This window comes from Somniosus microcephalus, unplaced genomic scaffold (genome assembly GCF_052327205.1).
Source record: "Somniosus microcephalus isolate GS21.2 unplaced genomic scaffold, FLI_Smic_1.0 unresolved_chr3, whole genome shotgun sequence".
Taxonomy (NCBI): domain Eukaryota; kingdom Metazoa; phylum Chordata; class Chondrichthyes; order Squaliformes; family Somniosidae; genus Somniosus; species Somniosus microcephalus.
The window spans coordinates 71,256,515-71,284,289 of NW_028225181.1; the positions used below are offsets into that span (position 1 = coordinate 71,256,515).

The following is a 27,775-nucleotide window of genomic DNA, read 5'->3' on the forward strand; positions in this document are numbered from 1 at the left end:
GTTCACGGACTCCCAGGCCTCTTGCTATTTTTGCGGCCTAGAGGAGTCTGTGTTCCATGTTTATGTGGAATGTGAGAGGTTGCAGCCCGTTCCATTATTTGAAGGGGCTGCTCCTCGATTTTTGGCTGCACTTCAGTCCCACGCTCCTGATCTACGGCCACCCGGTGCGGAGGGGAGAGGGCAGGTCGGAGGACCTCCTTGTGGGACTCCTCCTGGGCCTGGCCAAAGTGGCCATAAACAGGTGCAGGCAGTGGGCGGTCGGGGGGGGGGGTCGTTTGGCCCAATTGCCTGCCTCACTTCCACGGCTATGTTCATGCCCGGGTGGCCTGGAGATGGAGCACGCGGTGTCTGCCGGCATGCTTGAGACCTTCCGAGGCCGGTGGGTGCCGCGGGGACTGGAGTGCATCATCACCCCGGCCAATGTGATTTAAATTGAATTTGATAAGTTTTTTTAATTAATCTAGTGTTTTTCAGCTTCTTTACAGTCCATTTGTTCAGCTGGGAGAGGGGGGGGCTCCGCTCAGCGATGCAGAGAGCCCTGCAAATGGAGAAGAATGTTGACCAGAGTCTGCTGGATCTACACAAACTCTCCACTGGGAGTGCCGACCCTCAACTGTGTGAATTCCTGGAGACCCACTATCTGGATGAACAAGTGAAGATGATCAAGAAGCTTGGAGATCACATCATTAACTTGAAGAGGCTGGGACCCCTGCCTTGCAGGCATGAGGGCTTGTGACTTTGTACAAAGAGCCGAGACTTGAGCTCTGTGAATGTCATTAAAAAAATAATAATAATAAATAAATTGCGGGTAGGCTGCACCGCAGGGTTTATAAAGTTGGAGAATGGTCTCAGGCCCGATTGAGATCCAGCGGCTGAATGTGTTCCGCCGGACGGCAGCGGTGAGGCTTTTTCTCGGTGACAGGCCCGGGTTACGTGCCGCCATCTTGGTGAAGGAAAGACAGACCGGTTCTACCTGCAGCAGGGCGCATGCGTGGCCATCTTTATACAGGAACAGAGAGTGGGCAGGGCTTCAGGGTCCCAGTGACCAAGAGGGACAATCATTGAATCATTGATTCTCACTCTGCACACAGCGGGTGTAGAACTGAACCCAACCAGAGTAGAGGGAGGGGGAAAACTGGGAGTGGAGGAAAGAAATGTTGGAGATGGTGCGATGGGTTCGGATTTCAGCACGGGGGGAGGGAGAGTGTGTGGGACGGGGATTTACAGCTTTGGGGTTAAAATGTGTTATTTTGGTCATATTTCTAGATTTGCCATTTTCTGCCCACCGGGCAATCACAGTGCACTGACCAACACCTCAGCTTGTCAGAATAGGGCAGGTGGAACGGAGCCAGAGGCAGCTCTGGGACTTCATCTTCTGAGCATTGGGTTGGGAAAGAAGAATTCCATTGTTTATTGGGCCCTGGTGAGCACTGCCCTCCCTCCCACAATTTTAATATTTTGATGCATCTGTCTATTTATATACTAGGAATGTTTTAATTGCTTTCACAGCAAAATGCATTTATTATTAAAGCTCCACAGAAGCAACTGTGGTAACAATTGAATAAAACTCAGAGAGCTGTCGGGATCTGGAACGCTCGACCTGAAAAGGTCATGAGCTGATTCCATCAATGATTTTAAAAGGGAGTTGGGCGGGTACTTGAGGATGAGGATCTTACAGGGTTACGGACAACAAGCAGGGATGTGGGACGAAGCACGAGTGCTATGTCTAAGAGCCAGCACAGGCACGATGGGCCGAATGGCCTCCTTCGTGCTGTACTTTTCAATGATTCTATGAAAACTAACAGAACCAAACAAAGAAATGATCTTCCTTGGTTATTGATCATTTCACTAAATTTCAACAGAGTTCTCTATACACCAACAACAACTTACCTTTATATAGAGCTTTTAAAACATCTCAAGGCATTTTACAGTAGGGTAATAAGACAATAATCGACACACATACTTTGTGGTCCAGTGCACTGACACAAAGTTCCTTCACAACTGTAACAATTTTATTGCAGTTGCTGTGAAGGCTGTGCTCACTCTGCTCGTACACCTGGTCTCCAAAGGAGGCAAAACAGGACTAATGCTGCCGAGCTCAGCTCTTTTTGATCAGAAAATATCAACTGTTTTGCCTCGCCAGGAAATGCTCAAAAGAGGCAGCAGTGCTGATTGGCTGCCCAGGAAAGTCCTATTTAGATTAAACTCCTTCACCCAGAGGGTGCTGAGAATGTGGAACTTGCTGCCACAGGGAGTGGTTGAGGTGAAGAGCATGGATGTATTTAAGGGGAAGCTGGATAAACACATGGGAGAAAGGAATAGAAGGAGATGCTGATAGGGTGAGATGAAGAGAGATGGGAGGAGGCTCGTGTGGGGCATAAACACCACATGGACCAGTTGGGGTGATTGGCCTGTTTCTGTGCTGTACAATCTGTGTGATTCTATGTACTAAGAGAGGAGAGAATGTTCCATAGAAACTAGAATTATCTGTTCCGAATTTTAATCCTGAACTTGCAGTGATGTCTTTTACAGGGAATATCATCGGCCTTTGAATGTGGAAGGAGAAATGTTTGCTGTTCTGTCTCTGGGAAAATATTTCAAAGATCGGTGTGACTGGAAAAGCACCGAGACACACACACCCGAGTGAGAGTGTTCCTGTGCACTGACTGTGGAAAGAGCTTTAACCAGTTACACAGTCTGAAAAAACATCGCACCATTCACAGCGGGGAGAAACCGTACACGTGTTGTGTGTGTGGATGAGGCTTCAACCGATTGTCCAACCTGGAGAGACACAAGGACACCCACACCACGGAGAAACTGTGGGAATGTGGGGACTGTGGGAAGGGATTTAGCTCCCCGTCCTGGCTGGAAACTCATCGAGGCTGTCACACCGGGGAGAGGCTGTTCACCTGCTCCAAGTGTGGGAAGGGATTTATTCAGTCATCCCACCTTCTGACACACCAGAGACTTCACACTGAGGAGAGACCATTCAGTTGCTCTCACTGTGGGAAGAGGTTCAGGCAGTCATCTCACCTCATTGAGCACCAGTGCATTCACACTGGGGAGAGACCGTTCACCTGCCCTGTGTGTGAGAAGGGATTCACTAATTCATCCACCCTGCTGATACACCAGTGCATTCACACTGGGGAGAGGCCGTTCACCTGCCCTATGTGTGAGAAGGGATTCACGAATTCATCCACCCTGCTGATACACCAGCACATTCACACTGCAGAGAGGCCGTTCACCTGCCCCGTGTGTGAGAAGGGATTCACTAATTCCTCTGACCTTCTGAGACACCAGCACATTCACACTGGGGAGAGGCCATTCAACTGCTCCATGTGTGGGAAGGGATTCAATCAGTCATACAATCTGCTGACACACCAGCGAGTTCACACCGGGGAGAGGCCGTTCACCTGCTCAGTGTGTGAGAAGGGATTCAATCAGTCATCCAACCTGCTGAGACACCAGCAAGTTCACAAGTGACTGCAGAGGTTCGATTCTGCTGTTATTGCTGCTGTTAATCACATCCAGGACTGAACCATGTTCATTCTGACAGTTGGGGTTTGTTTCTGCTGATGTTAATAACCCCTATAACTGGGCTGGATTTTAATATTCTGGATATATAGCTGATTGAATTGTCGGGGCTGCAGTGTCCCTTTAAGTACTGCTGTCTGATCTTTCCCCTTAATTTCTGATGAGTGTTCCTGAAATATTTTACAATAAAATTATGAACTTTTACTTCAATCGTATATTAATCTTTGCTATAAAATCTACAATTCATTGTCTGAAAGATTCCATTGATTATCATCTCCAATTAGAAAGTGCTGATTAATCCTCGCTGACAACTCTTACTGACTTGCACATTACACACAGTGGCACCTCCATTATCCACCAGAAAGAAGGGGAATGGGAATCGGTGGAGAATCGAGAGTCCCCAAATGTTGCCCCTCCCGTCTGGTACAGCAATCCCCTCGGCACGGGAATGGAGACAAGTCCAGTTATAGTGACGGGATGAGTTAAAGGTATTTACTCAGACGGGCGGAAGGTGGGAAGTGGTGTTCCATGGGGATTGGTGCTGGGACCACTGTTGTTCACCATTTACATAAATGATTTGGACTTGGGAATCAGAAGTACAATTTCAAAATTTGCTGATGACACTAAATTGGGGGGTGTAGTTAATACTGAGGAAGACTGCGATAGCATCCTTGTAGAATTATTCAGTTGTGTTCAGTAAATAGCAGCATCTTTTAATTTGCTTTGACTGATCACATCACTATATAGTTATGTGAAAAACAGAAATCATTAAAAGCTCCCAATTTCAGAATTGTTAGATTCAAACTCAACTTCTTCCAAGTACAATCTAACATTTCAAAAATTGTAATGGATGTAGGCGAGATATTAGGACTGTTGTCTAACACAATCCAAACACAGTGACACACAGACAGATGGGCAGGTGTAGCTTCACAGCGAATCCTTTCAAGCCTCACTAAAAAGTGGCAGACTGGCAATCCATTGTTCACTAATGGAGTTGTGATCTTTGTAAATTAAGAAATGGAAATGTGTCAAAGAGTTGATTAATAGAGTGGGGCATCATCTTCCTTTGATTTCTATTTCTGACACCAGGCAACAGAAAAAGGTCATTACAACACGACATAAACAGACTCTTCAGGTGTGAGACATCGGACTTCAGAACAACACGTCTGCCAGCTCTGGCCACAAACCCCAGTACAGTCAACCTTTCAGCAGCTGCAGCCCTGATTAAATAACTAGTAGTTTAACATGTCTAGTAGAGCTTTTGTATCAAAATAGAAGAAATGTATTTGTGACACACACACAATTAATAATTCAAACGCAATGTGATCGTGAGGATCGATTATCGCCTCTTGATACCTTCCATGACCACCGGTCGAGGAAGGTATCAAGTGAACCGGTGGACACCGCCTGCTCCCTCTCCAGGGCCACCCGGGCAGGGACAAGACCATGGGAGAGAGGCAGGCAGCCAGAGTGACCCCCCCATAGGCCCCACCCATCCTGGACCTACAAATTGCTGTTTTCGCCAGGCCCAAGAGCAGGTCCAGGAGAAGATCCTCCCACTTACCCACCCCCCTCCGCACCGGGCGGCCAAAGATTAGGAGCGTGGGGCTAAAGTGTAACCAAGAGTTGAGGAGCAGCCCCTTCAGGTAACTATACAGGGGCTGTAACCTCTCACACTGAATATATACACGGCCCGTGAGCTCCTCTAGGCTGCAAAAAATACATCTGGCCTTGGAGTCCGGAAAGGAGCTTAAACTGTTGCACACGACAGCTCCCTGCAACAGTCTCCACCCCAGATCCCCAATGGTGCTGGGAAGGACTCCCGCATGGAGAGCCCTCCATTGGGGAACCTCGCCTCCGTCAGACAGCAAGATGACCCGCCAGTCTGATTGAGATTGGGCAATAAACTAATCAATAAATGATACAGAAACCCAAGTCCCCGGGTCCTCAGCCCTGGTGTGAAGTACACTGGCCACCAATTTTCCGTTACTAACTCGCACCTCAGGCCCCGCCCAGTCTGGTTTAATTACTAAATGTTTTCTAACTCGGGTTGAGGCCTGTCATTCTGAGGGAAACAAGGCCTCATTTATTGCTGTGTCCCACCCGAGCGGCTGTTAATGGCTTTAATAAACTGGCAGCAAGGTTTTATTTAAAGGTGGAAAGAGGTGAAAAACACCACTAGCGATGCCTCAAAACTCACGGACAGAGAAATCCACTTCATCAGCGCCCCTGCCACAGGACTCAATATCCACCCCCTCCACCACTGGTGCACTGTGTCTGCAGTATGTACGGTCTACAAGATGACCACGGTCAGGCCGTGTGGAGTCAAGGGCCAGGCAACAGAATGGATGGAAAGATCGCTACAAACTTCCCTTAACTCCAACCCTCTGATTTCTGTTTTGTAGTCATCTTTCCATCCATTCTGCTGCCTGGCCCTTCCCTCCACACGGCCTGACCTGGGTCATCTTGTCGATCTTACATACTGTTATGGATAGCAAGCTGGTCACAAAACAGAAAACAGAGAGTAGGGGTTGGGAGTAGCTACTCAGACTGGCAAAAGGTGGGAAGTGGTGTTCCACAGGGATCGGCGCTGGGATCACTATTGTTCACCATTTACATAAACGATTTGGACTCGGGAATCAGAAGAATAATTTCAAAGTTTGTCGATAACACCAAATTGGGAGGTAGAGTTAATACTGAGGAAGGCAAAATGCAAGAAGACATTAATAAATTTCAGAATGGGCGTGTAATTGGCAAATGAATTTCACTGTAGATCAGTGTGAGGTGGTGTGTTAATGAATTTCACTATAGATCAGTGTGAGGGGGTGTGTTTTGGTGGGAAGAATAAGGAGGCCACTCACTACTTGGACAAGGGGGTAAAATTGGGTTGCTTTGTGCCTCCTGCGATATTCAGCGGGAGATTAGCGGCGGAGGTAGTCAGTAGCTCCCCGTGGCACTGCACCGCCGGCAATGACGTCATCGCCACGTGCAGCACACCGGCTGCAACCTTGGGTTGCGACCCCTGACCTATCGCCGGACGATATGACCGACAGGGTCAGGGGTCGTTTCTGCAGCCGCGGCGACGCCACTTAAAGGGCAGGAGTCGGGCGGCAACTTTTTATTTTGGCCAACTGCCAGCACCTGCCCCCTTCCCCTTTCTTCTTTGGGGTGTCGGCCGTGATCGCACAGCCCGGCGCTCCTCTTGATCCGACACCCCACTCCCCGATGGTCCAGCAGGGCCCCGGTGTGCGCAGTGCTAGGCCCCTCCCCTTTAATCAGGGAGGGAGGTCTGCTATGACACGGTGCTTTGTGCCGATGGGCGTGGTGCTGTTACACGAAGAGCCGTGAAATTCACTGGTAGCGCCTCAAGACGGAGGGGAGCACTTCCAGTAGCACCCTGCCTCCTGCTTGGGGCGCTACCGCTGAATTTAATGCGCAGGGGCGCTAACTCTTTCGGGGCGCTAAAATTAGCCACGGTGACGTTAGCCACCCAAAGGGGGCGCCACCGAATTTCCCCCTAAGAGTCTAAATGGGCTGGAGGAGCAGAGGGATCCAGGGATACAAATACACAAATCACTAAAAGTAGCAACACAGGTTATTAAGGCCATTAAAAAAAAGCACTGGGGTACATTCCTAAAGGAGCCTTCTGTTCCGTGCCTAGGAGCTCTGAACCATGGCAGAGAGCGGCTGGGACACATTTCTCACACGCCTTGAGATTAACCCGCACGGCAACTTTGCTGTCACTGAAGTGAGACAAGAAAGACCAAAGTGCCGTTTGCCCCTCTCAGTGTGGCCCTGAAGGACTGTGTCCAGACTGGAGTTCTGTTCCCGTCGTACGATCCTCCCCCAGATTGTCCTTTCTGAGCTCCAGCCAGGTGATGCTAAACACTCAGGTGGGAAAGACGAAAATCTACAACAATGTGTTTAAAACAAAGTTGATTTATTGGACATATATCCAGAATATTAAACTCCAGCCCAGTTCCCGGAGTTATTAACATCAGCAGAAACAATCCCCACCTGTCAGAATGAACATGGTTCAGTCCTGGATGTGATTAACAGCAGCAACAACAGCAGAATCCAACCCCTGCAGTCACTTGTGAACTCGCTGGTGTGTCAGGAGGTAGGATGAGCGAGTGAATCCCTTCCTACACACGGAGCAGGTAAATGGCCTCTCCCCGGTGTGAACGCGCTGATGTGTCAGCAGGTTGGATGAGCGAGTAAATCCCTTCCCACACTCAGAGCAGGTGAACGGCCTCTCCCCAGTGTGAATTCGCTGGTGTGTCAGCAGATTGGATAAATTAGTGAATCCCTTCCCACACTCAGAGCAGGTGAATGGCCTCTCCCCGGTGTGAGTGCGCTGGTGTGTCAGGAGGGGGTATGACTGAGTGAATCCCTTCCCACACTCAGGGCAGGTGAACGGCCTCTCCCCAGTGTGAACTCGCTGGTGTATCAGCAGGGCGGATGAACGAGTGAATCCCTTCCCACACATGGAGCAGGTGAATGGCCTCTCCCCAGTGTGAGTGCGCTGGTGTATAGTGAGATCAGATGATCGCCTGAACCCAGTCCCGCAGTGCGAGCAACTGAACGGTCTCTCGTCAGTGTGAACACGTTGATGGCACATCAGTTCCCCGGAACTTTTAAAGCAATTCCCACAGTTCGAGCAGTTAAAAGGCCTCTCATCAGTGTGAACTCGCTGGTGTCTCAGCAGGTTGGATGACTTAGTGAATCCCTTCCCACACTCAGAGCAGGTGAACGGCCTCGCCCCGGTGTGAACTCGCTGGTGTATCAGCAGGTTGGATGACTGAGTGTATCCCTTCCCACACTCAGAGCAGGTGAACGGCCTCTCCCCGGTGTGAACATGCTGGTGTATCAGCAGGTTGGATGACCGAGTGAATCCCTTCCCACACTCAGAGCATGTGAATGGCCTCTCCCTGCTGTGAGTGCGCTGGTGTGTCAGGAGGTGGGATGACTGAGTGAAACCCTTCCCATACTCAGGGCAGGTGAACGGCCTCTCCCCGGTGTGAATGCACTTGTGTCTCGATAGGCCAGAGGGTCGGCTGAAGCCTTGTCCACACACAGAACACGTGTACGGTTTCTCCCCGCTGTGAACAGTGCTTTTTGCTTCCATGTTCAGAGGCCAATGATATTCAGATCCAATGAGTCGAGTGACTGTCAGATCTTGACGTGATGTTTGGTTTGAGTTTCCTGTCTGCAAATCCTCCCCTTCCAGTGCCCTGTAAAATTAATTTAAAACAGGGAGCGTGAGAGACAACCCACAAGAAAACAAAGGCAGGTTGTGAAATTGAGCTCAGTGAATCTGGTCATTTGTGGGGCCGGCACTAGAAAAAAGTGACCATGAAAGCTGCCGGATTGTCATAAAAATCCAACTGGTTCACTAATGTCCTTCAGGGAAGGGAATCCACCACCTGGTCTGGGCCTACACAAGACTCTGGCCTCTATGGGAGGAGAGCGAGAGCGAGAGAGGTGGGTGTGGGAGGGGGAGGGTGCGAAGGAAAGGAACTTTATACATCTGCAACTCGACCAGAACTTTGATAGAACATCCCAAACCCGCGACCTCCACCACCTAGAAGGACAAGGGCAGCTGTTGTACGGGAGCACCATCACCTCCAATTTTCCCTCCAATTCACACATCATCCTGACTCAGATCACAGTATCACAGAATCAGAGAAACCCCACAGTGCAGATAGAGGCCATTTCGGCCCATCGAGCCTGCACCGATACATATCCCACCCGATCCCCGTAACCCCTACACCAACACATATCGTACTCTATCCCCGTAACCCCACGTATTTAATCCCCCTAACACTAAGGGTCAATTTATCATAGCCAATCAACCTAACCTGCACATCTTTGGACTGTGGGAGGAAACCGGAGCACCCGGAGGAAACCCACGCAAACGCGGGGAGAATGTGCAAACTCCACACAGACAGTCACCCGAGGCTGGATTCCAACCCGGGTCCCTGGCGCTGTGAGGCAACAGTGCTAGCCACGATGCCACCGTGCTGCGATATATTCATCGTTGCTGGGTCATAATCCTGGAACTCCTTACCGAACAACATTGTGGGAATACCTTCACCACACGGACTGCAGTAGTTCAAGAAGGCGACTCACCACCCCCTTCTCAATGGGAAACTGGGGATTGGCAATACAGGAAACTTTCGTTTAAACGGAGGTGAAATATCCGGAATGCTCTATCCACCGACAAAATTCAGGCGTCGGTTCAGATAACTTTTTCTTACTTTTAGCTGTTTTTTTTCTCCATTTGTGGCTCTGCAAGCGTCTAGCTGAAGCTGTTGCTTAGCTACAGAGACGCTTGCAAGCTGCGCTGACTGTTTTGAAGCTGTTGCTAAGCAACAGGGTTTGTTGCTTCAGACGGAGCGCAGAAGCTCCGTATCTTTTAACTATAGCGCTCGTTTCTCCGGCAGTGTTGATCGACCGGCACCAGCTCGGTCCCGTCAGTGCCGGATACCAGAAAGTTTCCTGTACTTGCTGCTCTTGCTAGCTACACCCACATCCCAAGAATGAATTAAAACAAATCTGTAGATGTAAACTGGATTAAAAGCCTGTACAGAAATACTTGTTCCTAAAACAATACTCTTTTGCATTGTACGGACACTGTCTGTGTAACAACCTAATCTCCCCTAGAATCCACCTCCCTTGACAGTCTCACATTGGAAATTGTTGGGTCCTCCTGGGCTCAGAAGTAATGGGGGGTTAAACCCAGCAGCTTCTCCTCCATCTCCACTCCAGCTCAAACTGAAGCATAGAAACATAGAAGATAGGAGCAGTAGGCTATTCGGCCCCTCGAGCCTGCTCTGCCATTCAATGCGATCATGGCTGATCATCCAAATTCAGTACCCGGTCCCCGCTTTCTCCCCATACCCCTTGATCCCTTTAGCCTTAAGAAATATATCCAACTCCTTCTTGAATATATTTAATGTATTGGCCTCTACTGCCTTCTGTGGTAGAGAATTCCACAGGTTCACCACTCTCTGGGTGAAGAAATTCCTCCTCATCTCTGTCCTAAATGGCTTACCCCGTAACCTTAGACTGTGACCCCTGGTTCTCGACTCACCGACCATTGGGAACATCCTTCCTGCATCTAGTCTGTCCAGTCCTGTCAGAATTTTATAAGTTTCAATGAGATCCCCTCTCATTCTTCTAAACTCCAGCGAGTACAAGCCCAAGCGTCCCAATCTCTCCTCATACATCATTCCTGCCATCCCAGGTATCAGCCTGGTGAATCTTCGTTGAACTCCTTCCACGGCAAGAACATCCTTCCTCAGATAAGGCGACCAAAACTGCACACAATACTCAAGATGTGGTCTCACCAAGGCCCTGTATAACTGCAGCAAGACATCCTTGCTCCTGTACTCAAACCCTCGTGCTACGAAGGCCAACATACCATTTGCCTTCTTAACCGCCTGCTGCACCTGCATGCTTACCTTCAGCGACTAGTGCACAAGGACACCCAGGTCACGTTGAATTTCCCCTTCTCCCAATCGATTGCCATTCAGATAATAATCTGCCTTCCTGTTTCTGCCACCAAAATGGATAACCTCACATTTATCCACATTATATTGCATCTGCCATGCTTCTGCCCAATCACCCAACCTGTCCCAATCATCCTGTAGTTTCTCGGCATCCTCCTCACAGCACTAACGCCCACCCAGCTTTGTGTCAGCTGCAAATTTGGAGACATTACATCTAGTTCCCTTGTCTAGATCATCAATATATATTGTGAATAGCTGGGGTCCAAGGACCGATCCCTGTGGTACCCCACTAGTCACTGCCTGCCACTCGGAAAAAGACCCATTTATTCCAACTCTTTGCTTTCTGGCTGCCAACCAGTTCTCTATCCAAGCCAATACCTCGCCCCCAATCCCAGGTGCCTTAACTTTACACGCTAATCTCTTATGCGGGACCTTATCGAAAGCCTTCTGAAAGTCCAAATACACAACATCCACTGGTTCTCCTTTATCTATTTCACTAGTTACATCCTCAACAATGAAGCAACAAAAAGACCTACACAGGCGGCCAGGGACCTACCTTCCGTCAGCCTGCAATAAAACTCTTCCCCACAGCCTCTGACTAATGGTGGCCGCAGCACGTCTGCCGGCCCCGGCCGCTCTGATTCTGATTGAGTTTTTTGATGAGGTAACAGAGAGGGTTGATGAGGGCAATGTGGTTAACGTGGTGTACATGGATTTCCAAAAGGCGTTCGACAAGTGCCACATAATAGGCTTGCCAGCAAAGTTGAAGCCCATGGAATGAAAGGGACAGTGGCAGCATGGATACGAAATTGGCAAAGTGACAGAAAACAGAGAGCAGTGGTGAACGGTTGTTTTTCGGACTGGAGGAAGGTGCACAGTGGTGTTCGCCAGGGGTTGGTACTAGGACTACTGCTTTACTTGATATATATTAATGACTTAGACTTGGGTGTACAGCGCACAATTTCAAAATATGCAGATGATACAAAACTTGGAAGTAAAGTGAACAGTGAGGAGGATAGTGACAGATTTCAAGAAGACATAGACAGGCTGGTGGAATGGGCGGACATGTGGCAGATGAAATTTAACGCAGAAAAGTGCGAAGTGATACATTTTGGTAGGAAGAACCAAGTGAGGCAATATAAACTAAAGGGTACAATTGTAAAATGTGTGCATGAACAGAGAGACCTGGGGGTATGTGTGCACAAATCGTTGAAGGTGGCAGGGCAGGATGAGAAAGCTGGGCTTAATAAATAGAGACATAGAGTCCAAAAGCAAGGAAATTATGATGAACCTTTATAAAATACTGGTTCGGCCTCAACTGGAGTATTGTGTCCAATTCTGGGCCCCGCACTTTAGGAAGGATGTGAAGGCCTTAGAGAGATTGCAGAAAAGATTTACAAGAATGGTTCCAGTGATAAGGGATGAGGGACTTCAGTTATGTGGATAGACTCGAGAAGCTGGGGTTGTTCTCCTTAGAGCAGAGAAGGTAGAGAGGAGATTTGATAGAGGTGTTCAAAATCATGAGGGGTCTGGACAGAGTAGAAACTGTTCCCACAGGCGGAAGGGTCGAGAACCAGAGGACACAGATTGAAAGTGATTGGCAGAAGAAGCAAAGGCGACATGAGGAAATTTTTTTTTGATGCAGCGAGTGGTTAGGATCTGGAATGCACTGCCTGATAGGGTGGTGGAGGCAGATTCAATCACGGCTTTCAAAAGGGAATTACATAGAAACATAGAAGATAGGAGCAGGAGTAGGCCATTCGGCCCCTCGAGCCTGCTCCGCCATTCAATGAGATCATGGCTGATCATCCAAATTCAGTACCCTGTCCCTCCCTTCTCCCCATATCCCTTGATCCCTTTAGCCTTAAGAAATATATCCAACTCTTTCTTGAATATATTTAATGAATTGGCCTCTACTGCCTTCTGTGGTAGAGAATTCCACAGGTTCACCACTCTCTGGGTGAAGAAATTCCTCCTCATCTCTGTCCTAAATGGCCTAGCCCTTATCCTTACACTGTGAGCCCTGGTTCTGGACTCCCCGGCCATCGGGAACATCCTTCCTGCATCTAGTCTGTCTAGCCCTGTTAGAATTTTATAAGTTTCAATGAGATCCCCTCTTATTCTTCTAAACTCCAGCGAGTATAAGCCCAATCGACCCAATCTCTCCCCATACGTCATTCCTGCCATCCCAGGTATCAGTCTGGTGAATCTTCGCTGCACTCCCTCCATGGCAAGAACATCCTTCCTCAGATAAGGCGACCAAAACTGCACACAATACTCAAGATGTGGTCTCACCAAGGCCCTGTACAACTGCAGCAAGACATCCTTGTTCCTGTACTCGAACCCTCTCACTACGAAGGCCAACCGACCATTTGCCTTCTTAACCGCCTGCTGCACCTGCATGCTTACCTTCAGCGGCTGGTGCACAAGGACACCCAGGTCTCGTTGCACTTCCCTTTCTCCCAATCTATTGCCATTCAGATAATAATCTGCCTTCTTGTTTTTGCCACTAAAGTGGATAACCTCGCATTTATCCACATTATACTGCAATCTGCCATGCTTCTGCCCAATCACCCAACCTGCCCAAATCATACTGGAGTTTCTTGGCATCCTCCTCACAGCACACACGCCCACCCAGCTTCGTATCGTCTGCAAACTTGGAGATATTACATCTAGTTCCCTCGTCTAGATGATTTATATATATTGTGAATAGCTGGGGTCCTAGGACCGATCACTGCCTGCCACTCAGATAAAAGACCCGTTTATTCCAACTCTTTGCTTCCTGTCTGCCAACCAGTTCTCTATCCAAGTCAGTACCTTGCCACCAATCCCATGTGCCTTAACTTTACACGCTAATCTCTTATACGGGACCTTATCGAAAGCCTTCTGAAAGTGCAAATACACCACATCCACTGGTTCTCCCTTATCTATTTTACCAGTTACATCCTCAAAAAATTCCAGTACATTAGTCAAGCACGATTTACCTTTTGTAAATCCATGTTGACTTTGTCCGATCCGGTCACTGTTTTCCAAGTGCTCTGCTATTACATCTTTTATAATGGACTCTAGCATTTTCCCCACGACCGATGTCGGGCTTACCGGTCTGTAATTCCCCGTTTTGTCTCTACCACCTTTTTTGAACAGTGGGGTAACATTAGCTACCCGCCAATCCATGGGTACTGTTCCAGAGTCTATCGAATTTTGGAAGATGACCAGCCATGCATCTATTATTTCTCGGTCCACTTCCTTAAGTAGCCTAGGATGTAGATTATCTTCTATGTTTCTACGTATTAAGAACATAAGAAATAGGAGCAGGAGTTGGCCAATCGGCCCCTCGAGCCTGCTCCGTCATTCAATAAGATCATGGCTGATCTGATCCTAACCGCCAATCCACTATCACAGAACCATCTCCTGAATCTAACAGAATTAGACACACGAAATAGGAGCAGGATCAGGCTACATGGCCCCTGGGCCTGCTCCGCTACCCACAGGGCCATGACCGATCCGAACCTAGACTCATGTCCAAATTCCTGCCCACTCCCCGTAACCCTTAATTCCCTTTACTTCTAGGAAACTGTCTATTTCTGTTTTAAATTTATGTAATGATGTAGCTTCTACAGCTTTTTGGGGCAGCATATTCCATGGACCTACCACCCTCTGAGTGAAGTAGTTCCTCCTCATCTCAGTTTTGAAAGAGCAGCCCCTTATTCTAAGACTATGCCCCCTAGTTCTAGTTTCACCCATCATCGGGAACATCTTCCCCGCATCCACCCGATCCAACCCCTTCACAATCTTATATGTTTCAATAAGATCGCCTCTCATTCTTCTGAACTCCAATGAGTAGAGTCCCAATCTACTCAACCTCTCCTCATATGTCCATCCCCTCATCCCCGGGATTAACCGAGTGAACCTTCTTTGTACTGACTCGAGAGCAAGTATGTCCTTTCTTAAGTATGGACACCAAAACTGTACGCAGTATTCCAGGTGCGGTCTCACCAATACCTTGTACAACTGAAGCAATACCTCCCTATTTTTATATTCTATCCCCCTAGCAATGAAAGCCAACATTCCATTGGCCTTCTTAATCACTTGCTGCACCTGCATACTAACCTTTTGAGTTTCGTGCACCAGGACCCCCAGATCCCTTTGTACTTCAGTACTTTCCAGTTTCTTGCCATTAAGATAATAACTTGCTCTACGATTTTTCCTGCCAATGTGCATAACCTCACACTTTCCAGTATTGTATTCCATCTGCCAAATCTCTGCCCACTTACTTAGCCTGTCTATGTCTCCTTGCAGGTTTTTTATGTCCTCCTAACTCACTACTTTCCCTCCCATCTTAGTATCATCTGCAAACTTTGATATGTTACACTCGGTCCCCTCCTCCAAATCGTTAATATAGATTGTAAAGAGTTGGGAACCCAGCACTGACCCCTGCGGAACACCACTAGTTACTGATTGCCAGTCTGAGAATGAACCATTTATCCCAACCCTCTGCCTTTCTGTTAGATAGCCAATCCTCTATCCATGCCAGAATATTACCCCCAATCCCGTGATTTTTTATCTTAAGCAATAATCTTTTGTGCGGCACCTTGTCAAATGCCTTTTGGAAGTCTAAATACACTACGTCCACTGGTTCCCCTTTATCCACCCTATATGTTACTTCCTCAAAGAACTCCAGCAAATTTGTCAAACATGACTTCCCCTTGATAAAACCATGCCGACTTTGTCCTATTAAATTATGATTATCCAAATGTTCTGTTACTGTCTCCTTAATAATGGACTCCAAAATTTTACCTACCACAGATGTTAGGCTAACCGGTCTATAGTTTCCAGCCTTCTGTCTACTGCCCTTTTTAAATAAGGGTGTTACATTAGCAGTTTTCCAGTCTGCCGGGACCTTTGCCAAGTCCAGGGAGTTTTGGAAAATTATTACCAATGCATCCACAATCCCTACCGCCACTTCCCTCAAGACCCTAGGATGTAAGCCAGCAGGTCCAGGTGATTTATCCGCCTTGAGTCCCATTATTTTACCAAGTACCACTTCCTTAGTGATTTTGATCGTGTTTAGCTCCTCCCCCCCTTTAGCCCCCTGTTTGTCCAGTGTTGGGATATTCTTAGTGTCTTCTACTGTAAAGACTGATATAAAATATTCATTCAGTGTTTTTGCCATCTCCATATTTCCCACCATTAATTTCCTGGTCTCATCCAAGGGACCAACATTTACTTTAGCCACCCTTTTTCTTTTTATATAACTATAAAAACTCTGTTTTTATATTTTTTGCTAATTTACTTTCATAATCTATCTTCCCTTTCTTAATCAATCTTTTTGTTAGCTGAAATTCTCTAGTCCTGGCTACATCCTCGTAAATCTGCTATCTCGAGCAGTCACATCTTTCCTGCAATGGGGCGAGCAGAACTACACGCAGCACTCTAGCCGGTGGCCTAACTGGTGTTTTGTACAGTTCAAGCAGAACCTCCCTGCTCTTACATGATACAGAAAGAGAGAGGCACTGCCCCTTTAAATACCTGGGGGGCACCCATTCCCCTTTAAATGGCCAAGCAATTTTTTTTGTTGAAAAGGGGCCGCAGTCCCCTTTGACTCACCCCCCACCCTCTCACCCACCACAAATACTCACAAGAGAGAGAGAAAGAGGGAAGAATGCTGGTCTTTGTCCCTTTAAAAGTGGCTGCCCACCAAAATGCTCACAGCACCAGGGCTCTTTGTTCTGGATAAAAGTCAAAAAGAGAAAAGGTTCACTTATTTTTAAATCAATGCAACTGATGACTAGCCTTGCAATAAAGGTAATGCAAAGAAATAAACACTCACAAGCTGGGGTTTTTCCACCCTCCTCCTCCCCTTCCCTTTAACAGCTCCTGCAGACAATGAAAGCAGGAAAGCGGCCTGCAGCCCACCGAGGTCCCGCCCCCCTCCCTCCCGCGCCGCCATTGGTTGAAATCTGTCAGCCCGCGCGGTCCGCCGAGCGTTTTCCGCGCTCCTGATTGGCGGGCGCGTTGCGTCAATCAAACACCCCCCCTCCGATTACGCGGTGACGCATGTACGCAACGCCCAGGGGGGTCGGTTGGATCGGCGCACGCAGCCCACCGAGGTCCCGCCCCCCTCCCGCGCCGCCATTTGTTGGAGGACCGTCAGCCCGCCCGGTCCTCCGAGTGTTTTCCGCGCTCCTGATTGGTGGGCGCCTCGCGTCAATCACACCACCTCCTCCGATTACGCGCTGACGCCAGCACGCAACGCCCAGGGGTCGGTAGGATCGGCGCACGCCACCGCAAGGTAAAAAAAGACACGCTGCACAAATGAGGAAAAACAAGAATAATAATAATCGCAGTTTAGAGGGGAGGAGGTTTGGGGGAATTAATGAGTGTTTTCAATTTGTTTCGGAAATAAAAACATTTTGAAAAGCTGCCCAACGGTGCGAGGCGGGCTGCGCATGCGCTCCAGCCAGCCTTTGACTCCCCCACGTGGGCCAGCGGGCCGGACACGCCCACTTGCCTTCCCCTGCACCAATCACAGCGCGGGCAGGCGCCTCTATCAATCGTCACCTGTCAATCACCCTCCCTTCCCCCTCGTGGTGTCGATTGACAGCGGTGTCAGCCAATGAGGTGCAGGAAGGGGCGGGACCAGGGCCTGGACTGACAGCAAGCCTGAACTAACTCAATTAAATACCTGCATGCAGCCAAAAAAAACCTCTTATTTACTCAGCCAAAAAACAGCAAAGCAAATGAGGTTTGTTGAGTCAGCAAAGCAAGCAAAGTCTATTTAAGAAACATAGAAGATCGGAGCAGGAGTAGGCCATTCGGCCCCTCGAGCCTGCTCCGCCATTCAATGCGATCATGGCTGATCATCCAAACTCAGTACCCTGTCCCTGCCTTCTCCCCATATCCCTTGATCCCTTTAGCCTTAAGAAATATATCCAACTCTTTCTTGAATATATTTAATGAATTGGCCTCCACCGCCCTCTGTGGCAGAGAATTCCACAGGTTCACCACTCTCTGGGTGAAGAAATTCCTCCTCATTTCAGTCCTAAATGGCTTACCCCTTATCCTTAGACTATGACCCCTGGTTCTGGACTCCCCGGCCATCAGAAACATTCATTAAATATATTCAAGAAGGAGTTATATATATTTCTTAAGGCTAAAGGGATCAAGGGATATGGGGAGAAGGCAGTGACCGGGTACTGAGTTTGGATGATCAGCCATCTTCTATGTTTCTATGAAGTGCAGACGGAGGCCATTCAGTCCCTCGAGCCTGCTCCGCCATTCAATGAGATTATGGCTGGTCTGCAGCCTCACTCCATATACCCGCCATTGGCCCATATCCCTTAATACCTTTGGTTAACAAAATCAATCAGTCTCCGATTTAAAATGAACGATTGATCTAGCATCAATTGCGGTTTGCGGAAGAGAGTTCGAAACCTCTACCACCCTTTGTGTGCAGAAGTGTTTCCTAATTTCACTCCTGAAAGGTCTGGCTCTAATTGTTAGACTATGCCCCCTAGTCCTAGAATCCCCAACCAGCAGAAATAGTTTCTCTCTATCGCCCCTCTCTATTTCCCCTCAATATCTTGAAAACTTCCATCAGATCGCCCCTTAACCTTCTAAATTCTAGGGAATACAACCCTAGTTTGTGTAATCTCTCCTCACAACCTAACCCTTGAAGTCTTTGAAAGAGCTCTCCAATTAATCCCACTCCCCTCATATCCCTGCAAATTTTTCCCCTTAAAGTACCGATCCAATTCTCTTTTGAAAGTTACTATTGAATCTGCTTCCACCGCCCTTTCAGGCAGCGCATTCCAGATCACAACAACTCGCTGTGTAAAAAAATGTTTCCTCATGTCACCTCTGGTTCTTTTACCGATTATCTTCAATCTGTGTCCTCTGGTTACTGACCCTCCTGCCGCTGGAAACAGTTTCTCTTTATTTACTCTATCCAAACCCTTCATGATTTTGAACGCCTCTATTAAATCTCTCCTTAACCTTCTGCTCTAAGGATAACAATCCCAGCTTCCCCAGTCTTTCCACATAACTGAAGTCCCTCATCCCTGGAACCATCCTGGTAAATCTCCTCTGCACCCTCTCCAAGGTCTTGACATCCTTCATAAAGTGTCGTTCCCAGAATTGGACACAATACTCCAGCTGGTGCCTAACCAGTGATTTATTAAGGTTTAAGAACATAAGAAACAGGAGCAGGAGTAGGCCATTCGGCCCTTCGAGCCTGCTCCGCCATTCAATGAGATCATGGCTGATCTTCTGTCTCAACTCCATTCACCGGCCCTATCGCCATATCCCTTGATGCCCTTACTAGTCAGAAATCTATCGACTTCTGTTTTGAATATTCCCAATGACTGAGCCTCCACAGCCCTCTGGGGTAGAGAATTCCAAAGATTCACCACCCTCTGTGTGAAGACATTTCTTCTCACCTCAGTCCTGAATGGCCTACCCTTTATCCTGAGGCTGTGGCCCCTGGTTCTACACTCCCCAGCCAAGGGAAACATTCTCCCAGCATCCATCCCTATCAAGCCCTGTAATAATTTTGTATGCTTCAATGAGATCCCCTCTCATTCTTCTGAATTCAAGAGAATACAGGCCTAGTTTACTCAATCTCTTCTCATACGACAGTCCCGCCATCCCAGGAATCAATCTCGTGAACCTTCGTTGCACTCCCTCTATGGCAAGTATATCCTTCCTTAGGTAAGGAGACCAAAATTGTACACAGTACTCCAGGTGTGGTCTCACCAAGGCACTGTATAATTGGAGTAAGACTTCTTTACTCCTGTACTCAAATCCTCTTGTAATGAAGGCCAGCATACCATTTCCCTTCCTAATGGCTTGCTGCACCTGCACATTCACTTTCAGTGACTAATGTACAAGGACACCCAGGTCCCTCTGAGCATCTGCATTCCCCAATCTTTCACCATTTAGGAAATATTCTGCCTTTCTGTTTTTTCTACCAAAGTGGATAACTTCACATTTATCCACATTATATTCCATCTGCCATGTTCTCGCCCACTCACCGAGCCTGTCGAGATCCCCTTGAAGCCTCTTCACATCCTCTTCGCAACTGACACTGCCACCTAGCTTTGTATCATCAGCAAATTTGGAAATGTTACATTTAGTCCCCTCATCCAAATCATTGATATAGATTGTGAATAGCTGGGGCCCAAGCACCGATCCTTGCGGTACCCCACTAGTCACAGCCTGCCATCCTGAAAAAGACCCGTTTATCCCTACTCTTTGTTTTCTGTCTGTTAACCAGTTCTCAATCCATGCTAGTATATTACCCCCAATTCCATGTGCCCTAATTTTGTTCACCAACCTCTTGTGTGGGACCTTATCGACGGCCTTCTGAAAATCCAAATACACCACATCTACCGGTTCCCCTTTGTCTATTCCACTGGTTACATCCTCAAAGAACTCCAATAGGTTTGTCAAACAGGATTTCCCTTTCATAAATCCAGGTTGACTCTGCCCAATCTTACTATTAGTTTCTAAGTGCCCAGTTATTGCATCCTTTATAATAGATTCCAGCATTTTCCCAACTACTGATGTGAGGCTAACAGGTCTGTAGTTCCCCCTCTCCCTCTATTAAATAGCGGGGTTACATTTGTTATCCTCCAATCTGCAGGAACCGTTCCAGAAGCTATAGAATTTTGGAAGATGACAACCAATGCGTCCACGATCCCAATGGCCACCTCTTTCAAAACCCTAGGATGTAGGTCACCCGGTTCTTGGGGTTTATCGACTTTTAGTCCCATTAATTTTGCTAGTACTGTTTTATTACAAATAATAATTTCTTTAAGTTCCTCATTCTCACCACACCCTTGGTTTTCTCGTATTTCTGGGAGGTTTTTTGTGTCTTCCTCCATGAAGACAGAAACAAAGTCTTTATTTAATTTCTCTGCCATTTCCTCATTCCTCATTATAAATTCTCCCGTCTCTGACTGTAAAGGACCTACATTTACCTTCGCCAGTCTTTTCCTTTTCACATACCTATAGAAGCTTTTACAATCCGTTTTTATATTTTCGCTAGTTTGTGCTCATAATCCATTTTCCCTTTTATCAGTTTCTTGGTCCCCCTTCGCTGATTTCTAAAAAGATCCCAATCCTCAGGCTGACCGCTTTTTCTGGCAACTTTTAAGCTTCCTCCTTTGACTTAATACTCACTTTAATTTCTTTTAGCCATGGTTGGATCACTTTTCCTTTTGAGTTTTTATGCCCTAGAGGAATATATGTTTGTTGCAAATTATGCATTATTTCCTCGAATGTTAGCCATTGTATGTCCACCTTCACACCTTTTAGTGTAGTCTCCCAATCTACCATGGCCAACTTGTCCCTCATACCCTTGTAGTTTCCTCTGTTTAGATTGAAGACCTTAGTTTCAGATTGGACTACATCACTCTCAAACTTAATGTAAAATTACATAGAAACATAGAAGATAGGAGCAGGAGTAGGCCATTGGGCCCCCCGAGCCTGCTCCACCATTCAATGAGATCGTGGCTGATCATCCAAGTTCAGTACCCTGTTCCTGCCTTCTCCCCATATCCCTTGATCCCTTTAGCCTTAAGAAATATATCTAACTCCTTCTTGAATATATTTAATGAATTGGTCTCTACTGCCTTCTGTGGTAGAGAATTCCACAGGTTCACCACTCTCTGGGTGAAGAAATTCCTCCTCATCTCTGTCCTAAATGGCTTACCCCTTATCCTTAGACTGTGACCCCTGGTTCTGGACTCCCCGACCATCGGGAACATCCTTCCTGCATCTAGTCTGTCCAGTCCTGTTAGAATTTTATAAGTTTCAATGAAATCCCCTCTCATTCTTCTAAACTCCAGCGAGTACAAGCCCAATCGACCCAATCTCTCCTCATACATCATTCCTGCCATCCCAGGTATCAGCCTGGTGAATCTTCGCTGCACTTCCTCCATGGCAAGAACATCCTTCCTCAGATAAGGTGATCAAAACTGCACACAATACTCAAGGTGTGGTCTCACCAAGGCCCTGTACAACTGCAGCAAGACATCCTTGTTCCTGTACTCGAACCCTCTCGCTACGAAGGCCAACATACCTTTTGCTTTCTTAACCGCTTGCTGCACCTGCATGCTTACCTTCAGCGACTGGTGCACAAGGACACCCAGGTCTCGTTGCACTTCCCCTTCTCCCAATCTATTGCCATTCAGATAATAAGCTGCCTTCCTGTTTTTGCCACCAAAGTGGATAACCTCACATTTATCCACATTATACTGTATCTGCCATGCTTCTGCCCAATCACCCAACCTGTCCAAATCATACTGGAGTTTCTCAGCATACTCCACACAGCACACACGCCCACCCAGCTTTGTGTCATCTGCAAACTTGGAGATATTACATCTAGTTCCCTCATCTAGATCATTTATATATATTGTGAATAGCTGGGGTCCTAGGACCGATCCCTGCGGTACCCCACTAGTCACTGCCTGCCACTCGGAAAAAGAACCGTTTATTCCAACTCTTTGTGTCAGCCTAGATTACGTGCTCAAGTCTCCAGAGTGGGACTCAAACCCACGACCTTCTGACTCTAGAGGTGAGAGTGTCGCCCACTGAGCTGAGGCTGACCCCTCTTAAACTCCAGCCTAGTTACTGGGGTTATCAGCATCTTCAAACCGCCCCACGCCCCCTCAACCCCGTAATTGCCATTATTAACACAGATCAGTCCTTCATGTGATTAACAGCAGAATGGGACCAGTGCGCTCAGGTGTGAACTCACTGGTGCCTCAGCAGGTCAGATGGATAGCTGAATCCCTTTTCACACACTGAGCAGGGGAACGGCCTCTTCCCGGTGTGGGTGAACTGGTGTTTCAGAAGATCGGATGAGTGCGTAAACCTCTTCCCGCAGTGAGAGCAGCTGAACGGCCTCTCCCCAGAGTGGATGCGTCGATGCATCTTCAGGCCCTTGGAGCATTTGAAACTCTTGTCGCAGTCGGAACATTTAAACGGCCTCTCGTCAGTGTGAACCAGCTGGTGTTCCCGCAGAGAGGAGGGACGAGTGAATCTTTTCCCGCACTCGGAGCAGGAGAACGGCCTCTCCTCAGTGTGAACCAGCTGGTGTTCCCGCAGAGAGGAGGGACGAGTGAAACCTTTCCCGCACTCGGAGCAGGAGAACAGCCTCTCGTCAGTGTGAACCAGCTGGTGTTCCTGCAGAGAGGAGGGACGAGTGAAACTTTTCCCGCACACGGAGCAGGTGAACGGCCTCTCCCCGGTGTGCAGTCGCTGGTGTCTCACCAGGTTCGATGACTTACCAAACCTCTTTCCGCAGTGAGAGCAGCTGAATGGCCTCTCCCCAGTGTGAATGCGTTGATGCTCGTTCAGATACTCGGTGCTTTTAAACCTCTTCTCACAGTCAGGGCACTTACAGGGTCTCTCGTCAGTATGACCTCGCTGGTGCACCCGCAGAGAGTAAGAATGGCTGAATCCATTCTCGCACACGGAGCAAGTGAACGGACTCTCCCCAGTGTGAGCTCGCTGGTGTATCAGCAGGGTGGAGGAGAGAGTGAATCCCTTCCCACACACGGAGCAGGTGAACGCCCTCTCCCCGGTGTGTACTCGCTGGTGTGCCCGCAGGGAGCCTGAATGAGTGCATCCCTTCCTACACACGGAGCAGGTGAACGGCCATTTCAAGGAGTGACTGCGTTGATGAGTCTCCAGCCGGAGAGGCAACTGAATACCTTCCCGCATTCCCGACATTTGCACGGACTCTCCTCACTTTGGTTACACTTGTGCCTCCCCAGGCTGCTCATTCGGTTGAATCCACGTCCACACACAAGACACGTGTGCAGTTTGTTCGCACTCTGATTGCTGCTTTCCGCTTCCATATGTCGATGATATTCAGGTCCTGATGAATCGAGTGACTCTGTCAGATCTTCGTGTGAAGTTTGCGTTAAGCTGCCCGTCTGCAATTCCTCCCCTTGCAAGAGATGGTAAAACAGCTTTATATAAGTAATTAATTAATGTAAATACAGGAGAGAAAATAAAGAAAGACTGGCATTTATATAGCACCTTTCACAACCAACGGTTTTACAGCCAATGAAGTACTTTTTGAAGTGTAATCGCTGTTGTAATGTAGGAAACACTGCAGCCAATTTGCATGATAAATAATGGCCAGGACACCGGGGATAACTCTCCTGCCCTTCTTCGAAATAGTGGGATCTTTTATGTCCACCTGAATGTCTCATCCGAAAGACGGCCCTCTGACAGTGCGGCGCTCCCTCAGTACTGACCCTTCAACAGTGCGGTGCTCCCTCAGTACTGTCCCTCCGACAGTGCGGCACTCCTTCGACACTGCCCCGGAGCGTCAGCCCAGATTTATGTGTTGGAGTCCCTGGATTAGGGACGTTGAACCCACAACTTTCTGACTCAGGGTGCTACCAACTGGCTGGCTCTCAAGGTCTTTCACATCCTTGCTAAGGTGCGGTGGCCGGGGGAATTGTCACTGCCCCTTTAATCAGAAGAACACACGAGAGGGGGGAGGGAGTCCCTTTAAATGTGGAGGGGGTGGTCTCCCTTTAAATGTGGAGGGGTTGGGTGTCCCTTTAAATGTGGAGGGGGTGGGTGTCCCTTTAAATGTGGAGGAGGTGGGTGTCCCTTTAAATGTGGAAGGGGTGGGTGTCCCTTTCAATGTGGAGGGGGTGGGTGTCCCTTTCAATGTGGAAGGGGTGGGTGTCCCTTTCAATGTCGAAGGGGTGGGTGTCCCTTTCAATGTGGAAGGGGTGGGTGTCCCTTTCAATGTGGAGGGGGTGGGTGTCCCTTTCAATGTGGAAGGGGTGGGTGTCCCTTTCAATGTGGAAGGGGTGGGTGTCCCTTTCAATGTGGAAGGGGTGGGTGTCCCTTTCAATGTGGAAGGGGTGGGTGTCCCTTTCAATGTGGAAGGGGTGGGTGTCCCTTTCAATGTGGAAGGGGTGGGTGTCCCTTTCAATGTGGAGGGGCTGAGTGTCCCTTTCAATGTGGAAGGGGTGGGTGTCCCTTTAAATGTGGAGGGGGTGGGTGTCCCTTTAAATGTGGAGGAGGTGGGTGTCCCTTTCAATGTGGAAGTGGTGGGTGTCCCTTTAAACGTGGAGGAGGTGGGTGTCCCTTTAAACGTGGAGGGGGGTGGGTGTCCCTTTCAATGTGGAGGGGGCGGGGGTCCCTTTCAATGTGGAGGGGGGTGGGTGTCCCTTTCAATGTGGAGGGGGCGGGGGTCCCTTTCAATGTGGAGGGGGCGGGTGTCCCTTTCAATGTGGAGGGGGGTGGGTGTCCCTTTCAATGTGGAGGGGGTGGGTGTCCCTTTCAATGTGGAAGGGGTGGGTGTCCCTTTCAATGTGGAGGGGGGCGGGTGTCCCTTTCAATGTGGAGGGGGTGGGTGTCCCTTTCAATGTGGAGGGGGGCGGGTGTCCCTTTCAATGTGGAGGGGGTGGGTGTCCCTTTCAATGTGGAGGGGGCGGGGCCGCGCATGCTCATTCGGCCTCCTCACCACAACACGAGGCTGCCAGTGCGCCTGCGCGGGGCCTCCGGGGAGCAGACGGAAATCCGGGCCCGGGGAAGAGTCGGAATCAGCGGCCGGGGTAAAGTGAAATGTTGGGGAATCGATTTAAATCGAGGTGAGGGGGGAGCGGAGAGCGGGATTATAAAGTAAAAGACGAGAAAAACCAAACCTGAGAGTCGGGGCGGGCGGGACCTCCGCGGACGGAGCGGATTCAGCCGCGCGCTTTGGCGGTTTGAGCCGGAGCAATGTGATTGTGACTGACGGGAGCGCGGACCAATAGGAAGAGGGCTGAGCTGGGAGGACTGAACTGGGCGGCCTGGTCCTCCAACCAATGGCGGCGCGGCAAGGGGGCGGGCCCTTCCTTCCCGGCGCTGAGGCTGGGGCCCGATTGTGACGTCATCAGAGGAAGAGGCCATTCAGGTGGATGGAGGCCGGCCCGGCCTGTGACTGACGGGAGCTCTGACCAATAGGAAGCGGGCGGGCCCGGGTCCTCCAACTAATGGTGGCGCGGCAAGGGGGCGGGGCCTCCTCTCCAGCTCAGGTGCGCTGGGGCCGATTGTGACGCGCTGTCCCCAGGTGAGAGCAGCTCAGTCAGCACAGAGCTGGGGCTGGAATCTGGGAGAGGGGCCGCAGTCAGCACAGAGCTGGGGCTGGAATCTGGGAGAGGGGCCACAGTCAGCACAGAGCCGGGGCTGGAATCTGGGAGAGGGGCCGCAGTCAGCACAGAGCCGGGGCTGGAATCTGGGAGAGGGGCCGCAGTCAGCACAGAGCCGGGGCTGGAATCTGGGAGAGGGGCCACAGTCAGCACAGAGCTGGTGCTGGAATCTGGGAGAGGGGCCGCAGACTGCGGGCCTGGCAAATTTTAAAAATAATAAATTAAAAAAAGCTTATTTAAAGACAAATTTCCTGCAGTTTCAGAGACAGCCTTTGTCACTGCAATAATTTCTTAAATGTTTAAAAATTAAATCAAAAGCATCAAAGAGGAAGAGAGTAGCATAAGTAAAGAAAGACTTGCATTTATATAGCGCCATTCACGACCAGCGGACGTCTCAAAGCGCTTTACAGTCAATGAAGTACTTTTTGAAGTGGAGTCACTGTTGAAATGTGGCAGCGCACAGCAAGCTGCCACAAACAGCAATGTGATAATGACCAGATAATCTGATTTTGTTATGTTGGTTGTGGGATAAATATTGGCCAGGACTCCGGGATAACTTCCCGACTCCTCTTCGAAATAGTGCCATGGGATCTTTTACATCCACCTGAGAGGGCAGACGGGGCCTCGGTTTAACGTCTCATCAGAAAGACGGCCCCTCCGACAGTGCAGCACTCCCTCAGCACTGCACTGGAGTGTCTGCCTAGCTTTATGTGCTCGAGTCTCTGGAGTGGGACTTGAACCCACAACCTTCTGACTCAGAGGTGAGTGAGCTACCAACTTTTTTTTCAATAAATATATTGAACATTAAGAACATTTACAACATCTTGATAATGAGCTGCCAACTGAGCTCTAGCTGACAACGTTGGTCCCTTAGAGGTAGAGACAGGAGAAATTATTATGGGGAATAAGGAAATGGCAGAAACGTTAAAACAAATATTTTGTATCTGTCTTCACAGTAGAAGACACAAAAGCATACCAAAGATGGTGGGGAACCGAGGGTTTAATGAGGGTGAGGAACTTCATGTAAAGTACTAGAGAAACTAATGGGACTAAAAGCCGACAAATCCCCTGGACCCGACGGCCTACATCCTAGGGTTCTAAAAGAGGTGGCTGAAGAGATAGTGGATGCATTGGTTTTGATCTTCCAAAATTCCCGAGATTCTAGAACGGTCCCAGCGGATTGGAAGGTCGCAAATGTAACACCGCTATTCAAGGCAGGAGGGAGAGAAAAAACAGGGAACGACAGGCCAGTTAGCCTGACATCAGTCGTTGGGAAAATGCTGGAATCCATTGTTATGGAAGTTGTATCAGGGCACTTAGAAAATCATAACATGGTTAGGCTGAGTGAACATGGTTTTATGAAAGGGAAATGGTGTTTGACAAATTTATTAGAGTTATTTGAGGATGTAACTAGCAGGGTAGATAAAGGGGAACCAGTGGATGTAGTATATTTGGATTTCCAAAAGGCATTCGATAAGGTGCCACATAAAACATTATTACACAAGATTAGGGCTCACGGGGTTGGGGGTAATACAGTTGCATGGATAGAGGATTGGTTAA

At 48.6% G+C, this 27,775-nt stretch overlaps 2 protein-coding genes and 1 pseudogene across 2 annotated transcripts; 1 reads left to right on the plus strand and 2 right to left on the minus strand.

Moving 5' to 3' along the window:
- LOC147091945 (uncharacterized) overlaps window positions 1–27,775 on the plus strand; it is a 58,858-nt pseudogene that overhangs the window by 19,219 nt on the left and 11,864 nt on the right.
- LOC147091946 (uncharacterized) lies at window positions 7,456–8,675 on the minus strand. The gene has a single exon (XM_085976947.1). It carries the CDS (start codon window positions 8,660–8,662, stop codon window positions 7,625–7,627), a length of 1,038 nt encoding a protein of 345 aa, XP_085833073.1. The 5' UTR covers window positions 8,663–8,675; the 3' UTR covers window positions 7,456–7,624.
- On the minus strand, window positions 8,690–25,825 carry LOC147091947 (uncharacterized). The gene is made up of 4 exons (XM_085976948.1): window positions 25,730–25,825; window positions 22,810–24,006; window positions 16,688–16,777; window positions 8,690–8,768 (listed from the first exon to the last, which is right to left on the minus strand). Exons 2-3 carry the CDS (start codon window positions 23,784–23,786, stop codon window positions 16,729–16,731), a joined length of 1,026 nt encoding a protein of 341 aa, XP_085833074.1. The 5' UTR covers window positions 23,787–24,006; window positions 25,730–25,825; the 3' UTR covers window positions 8,690–8,768; window positions 16,688–16,728.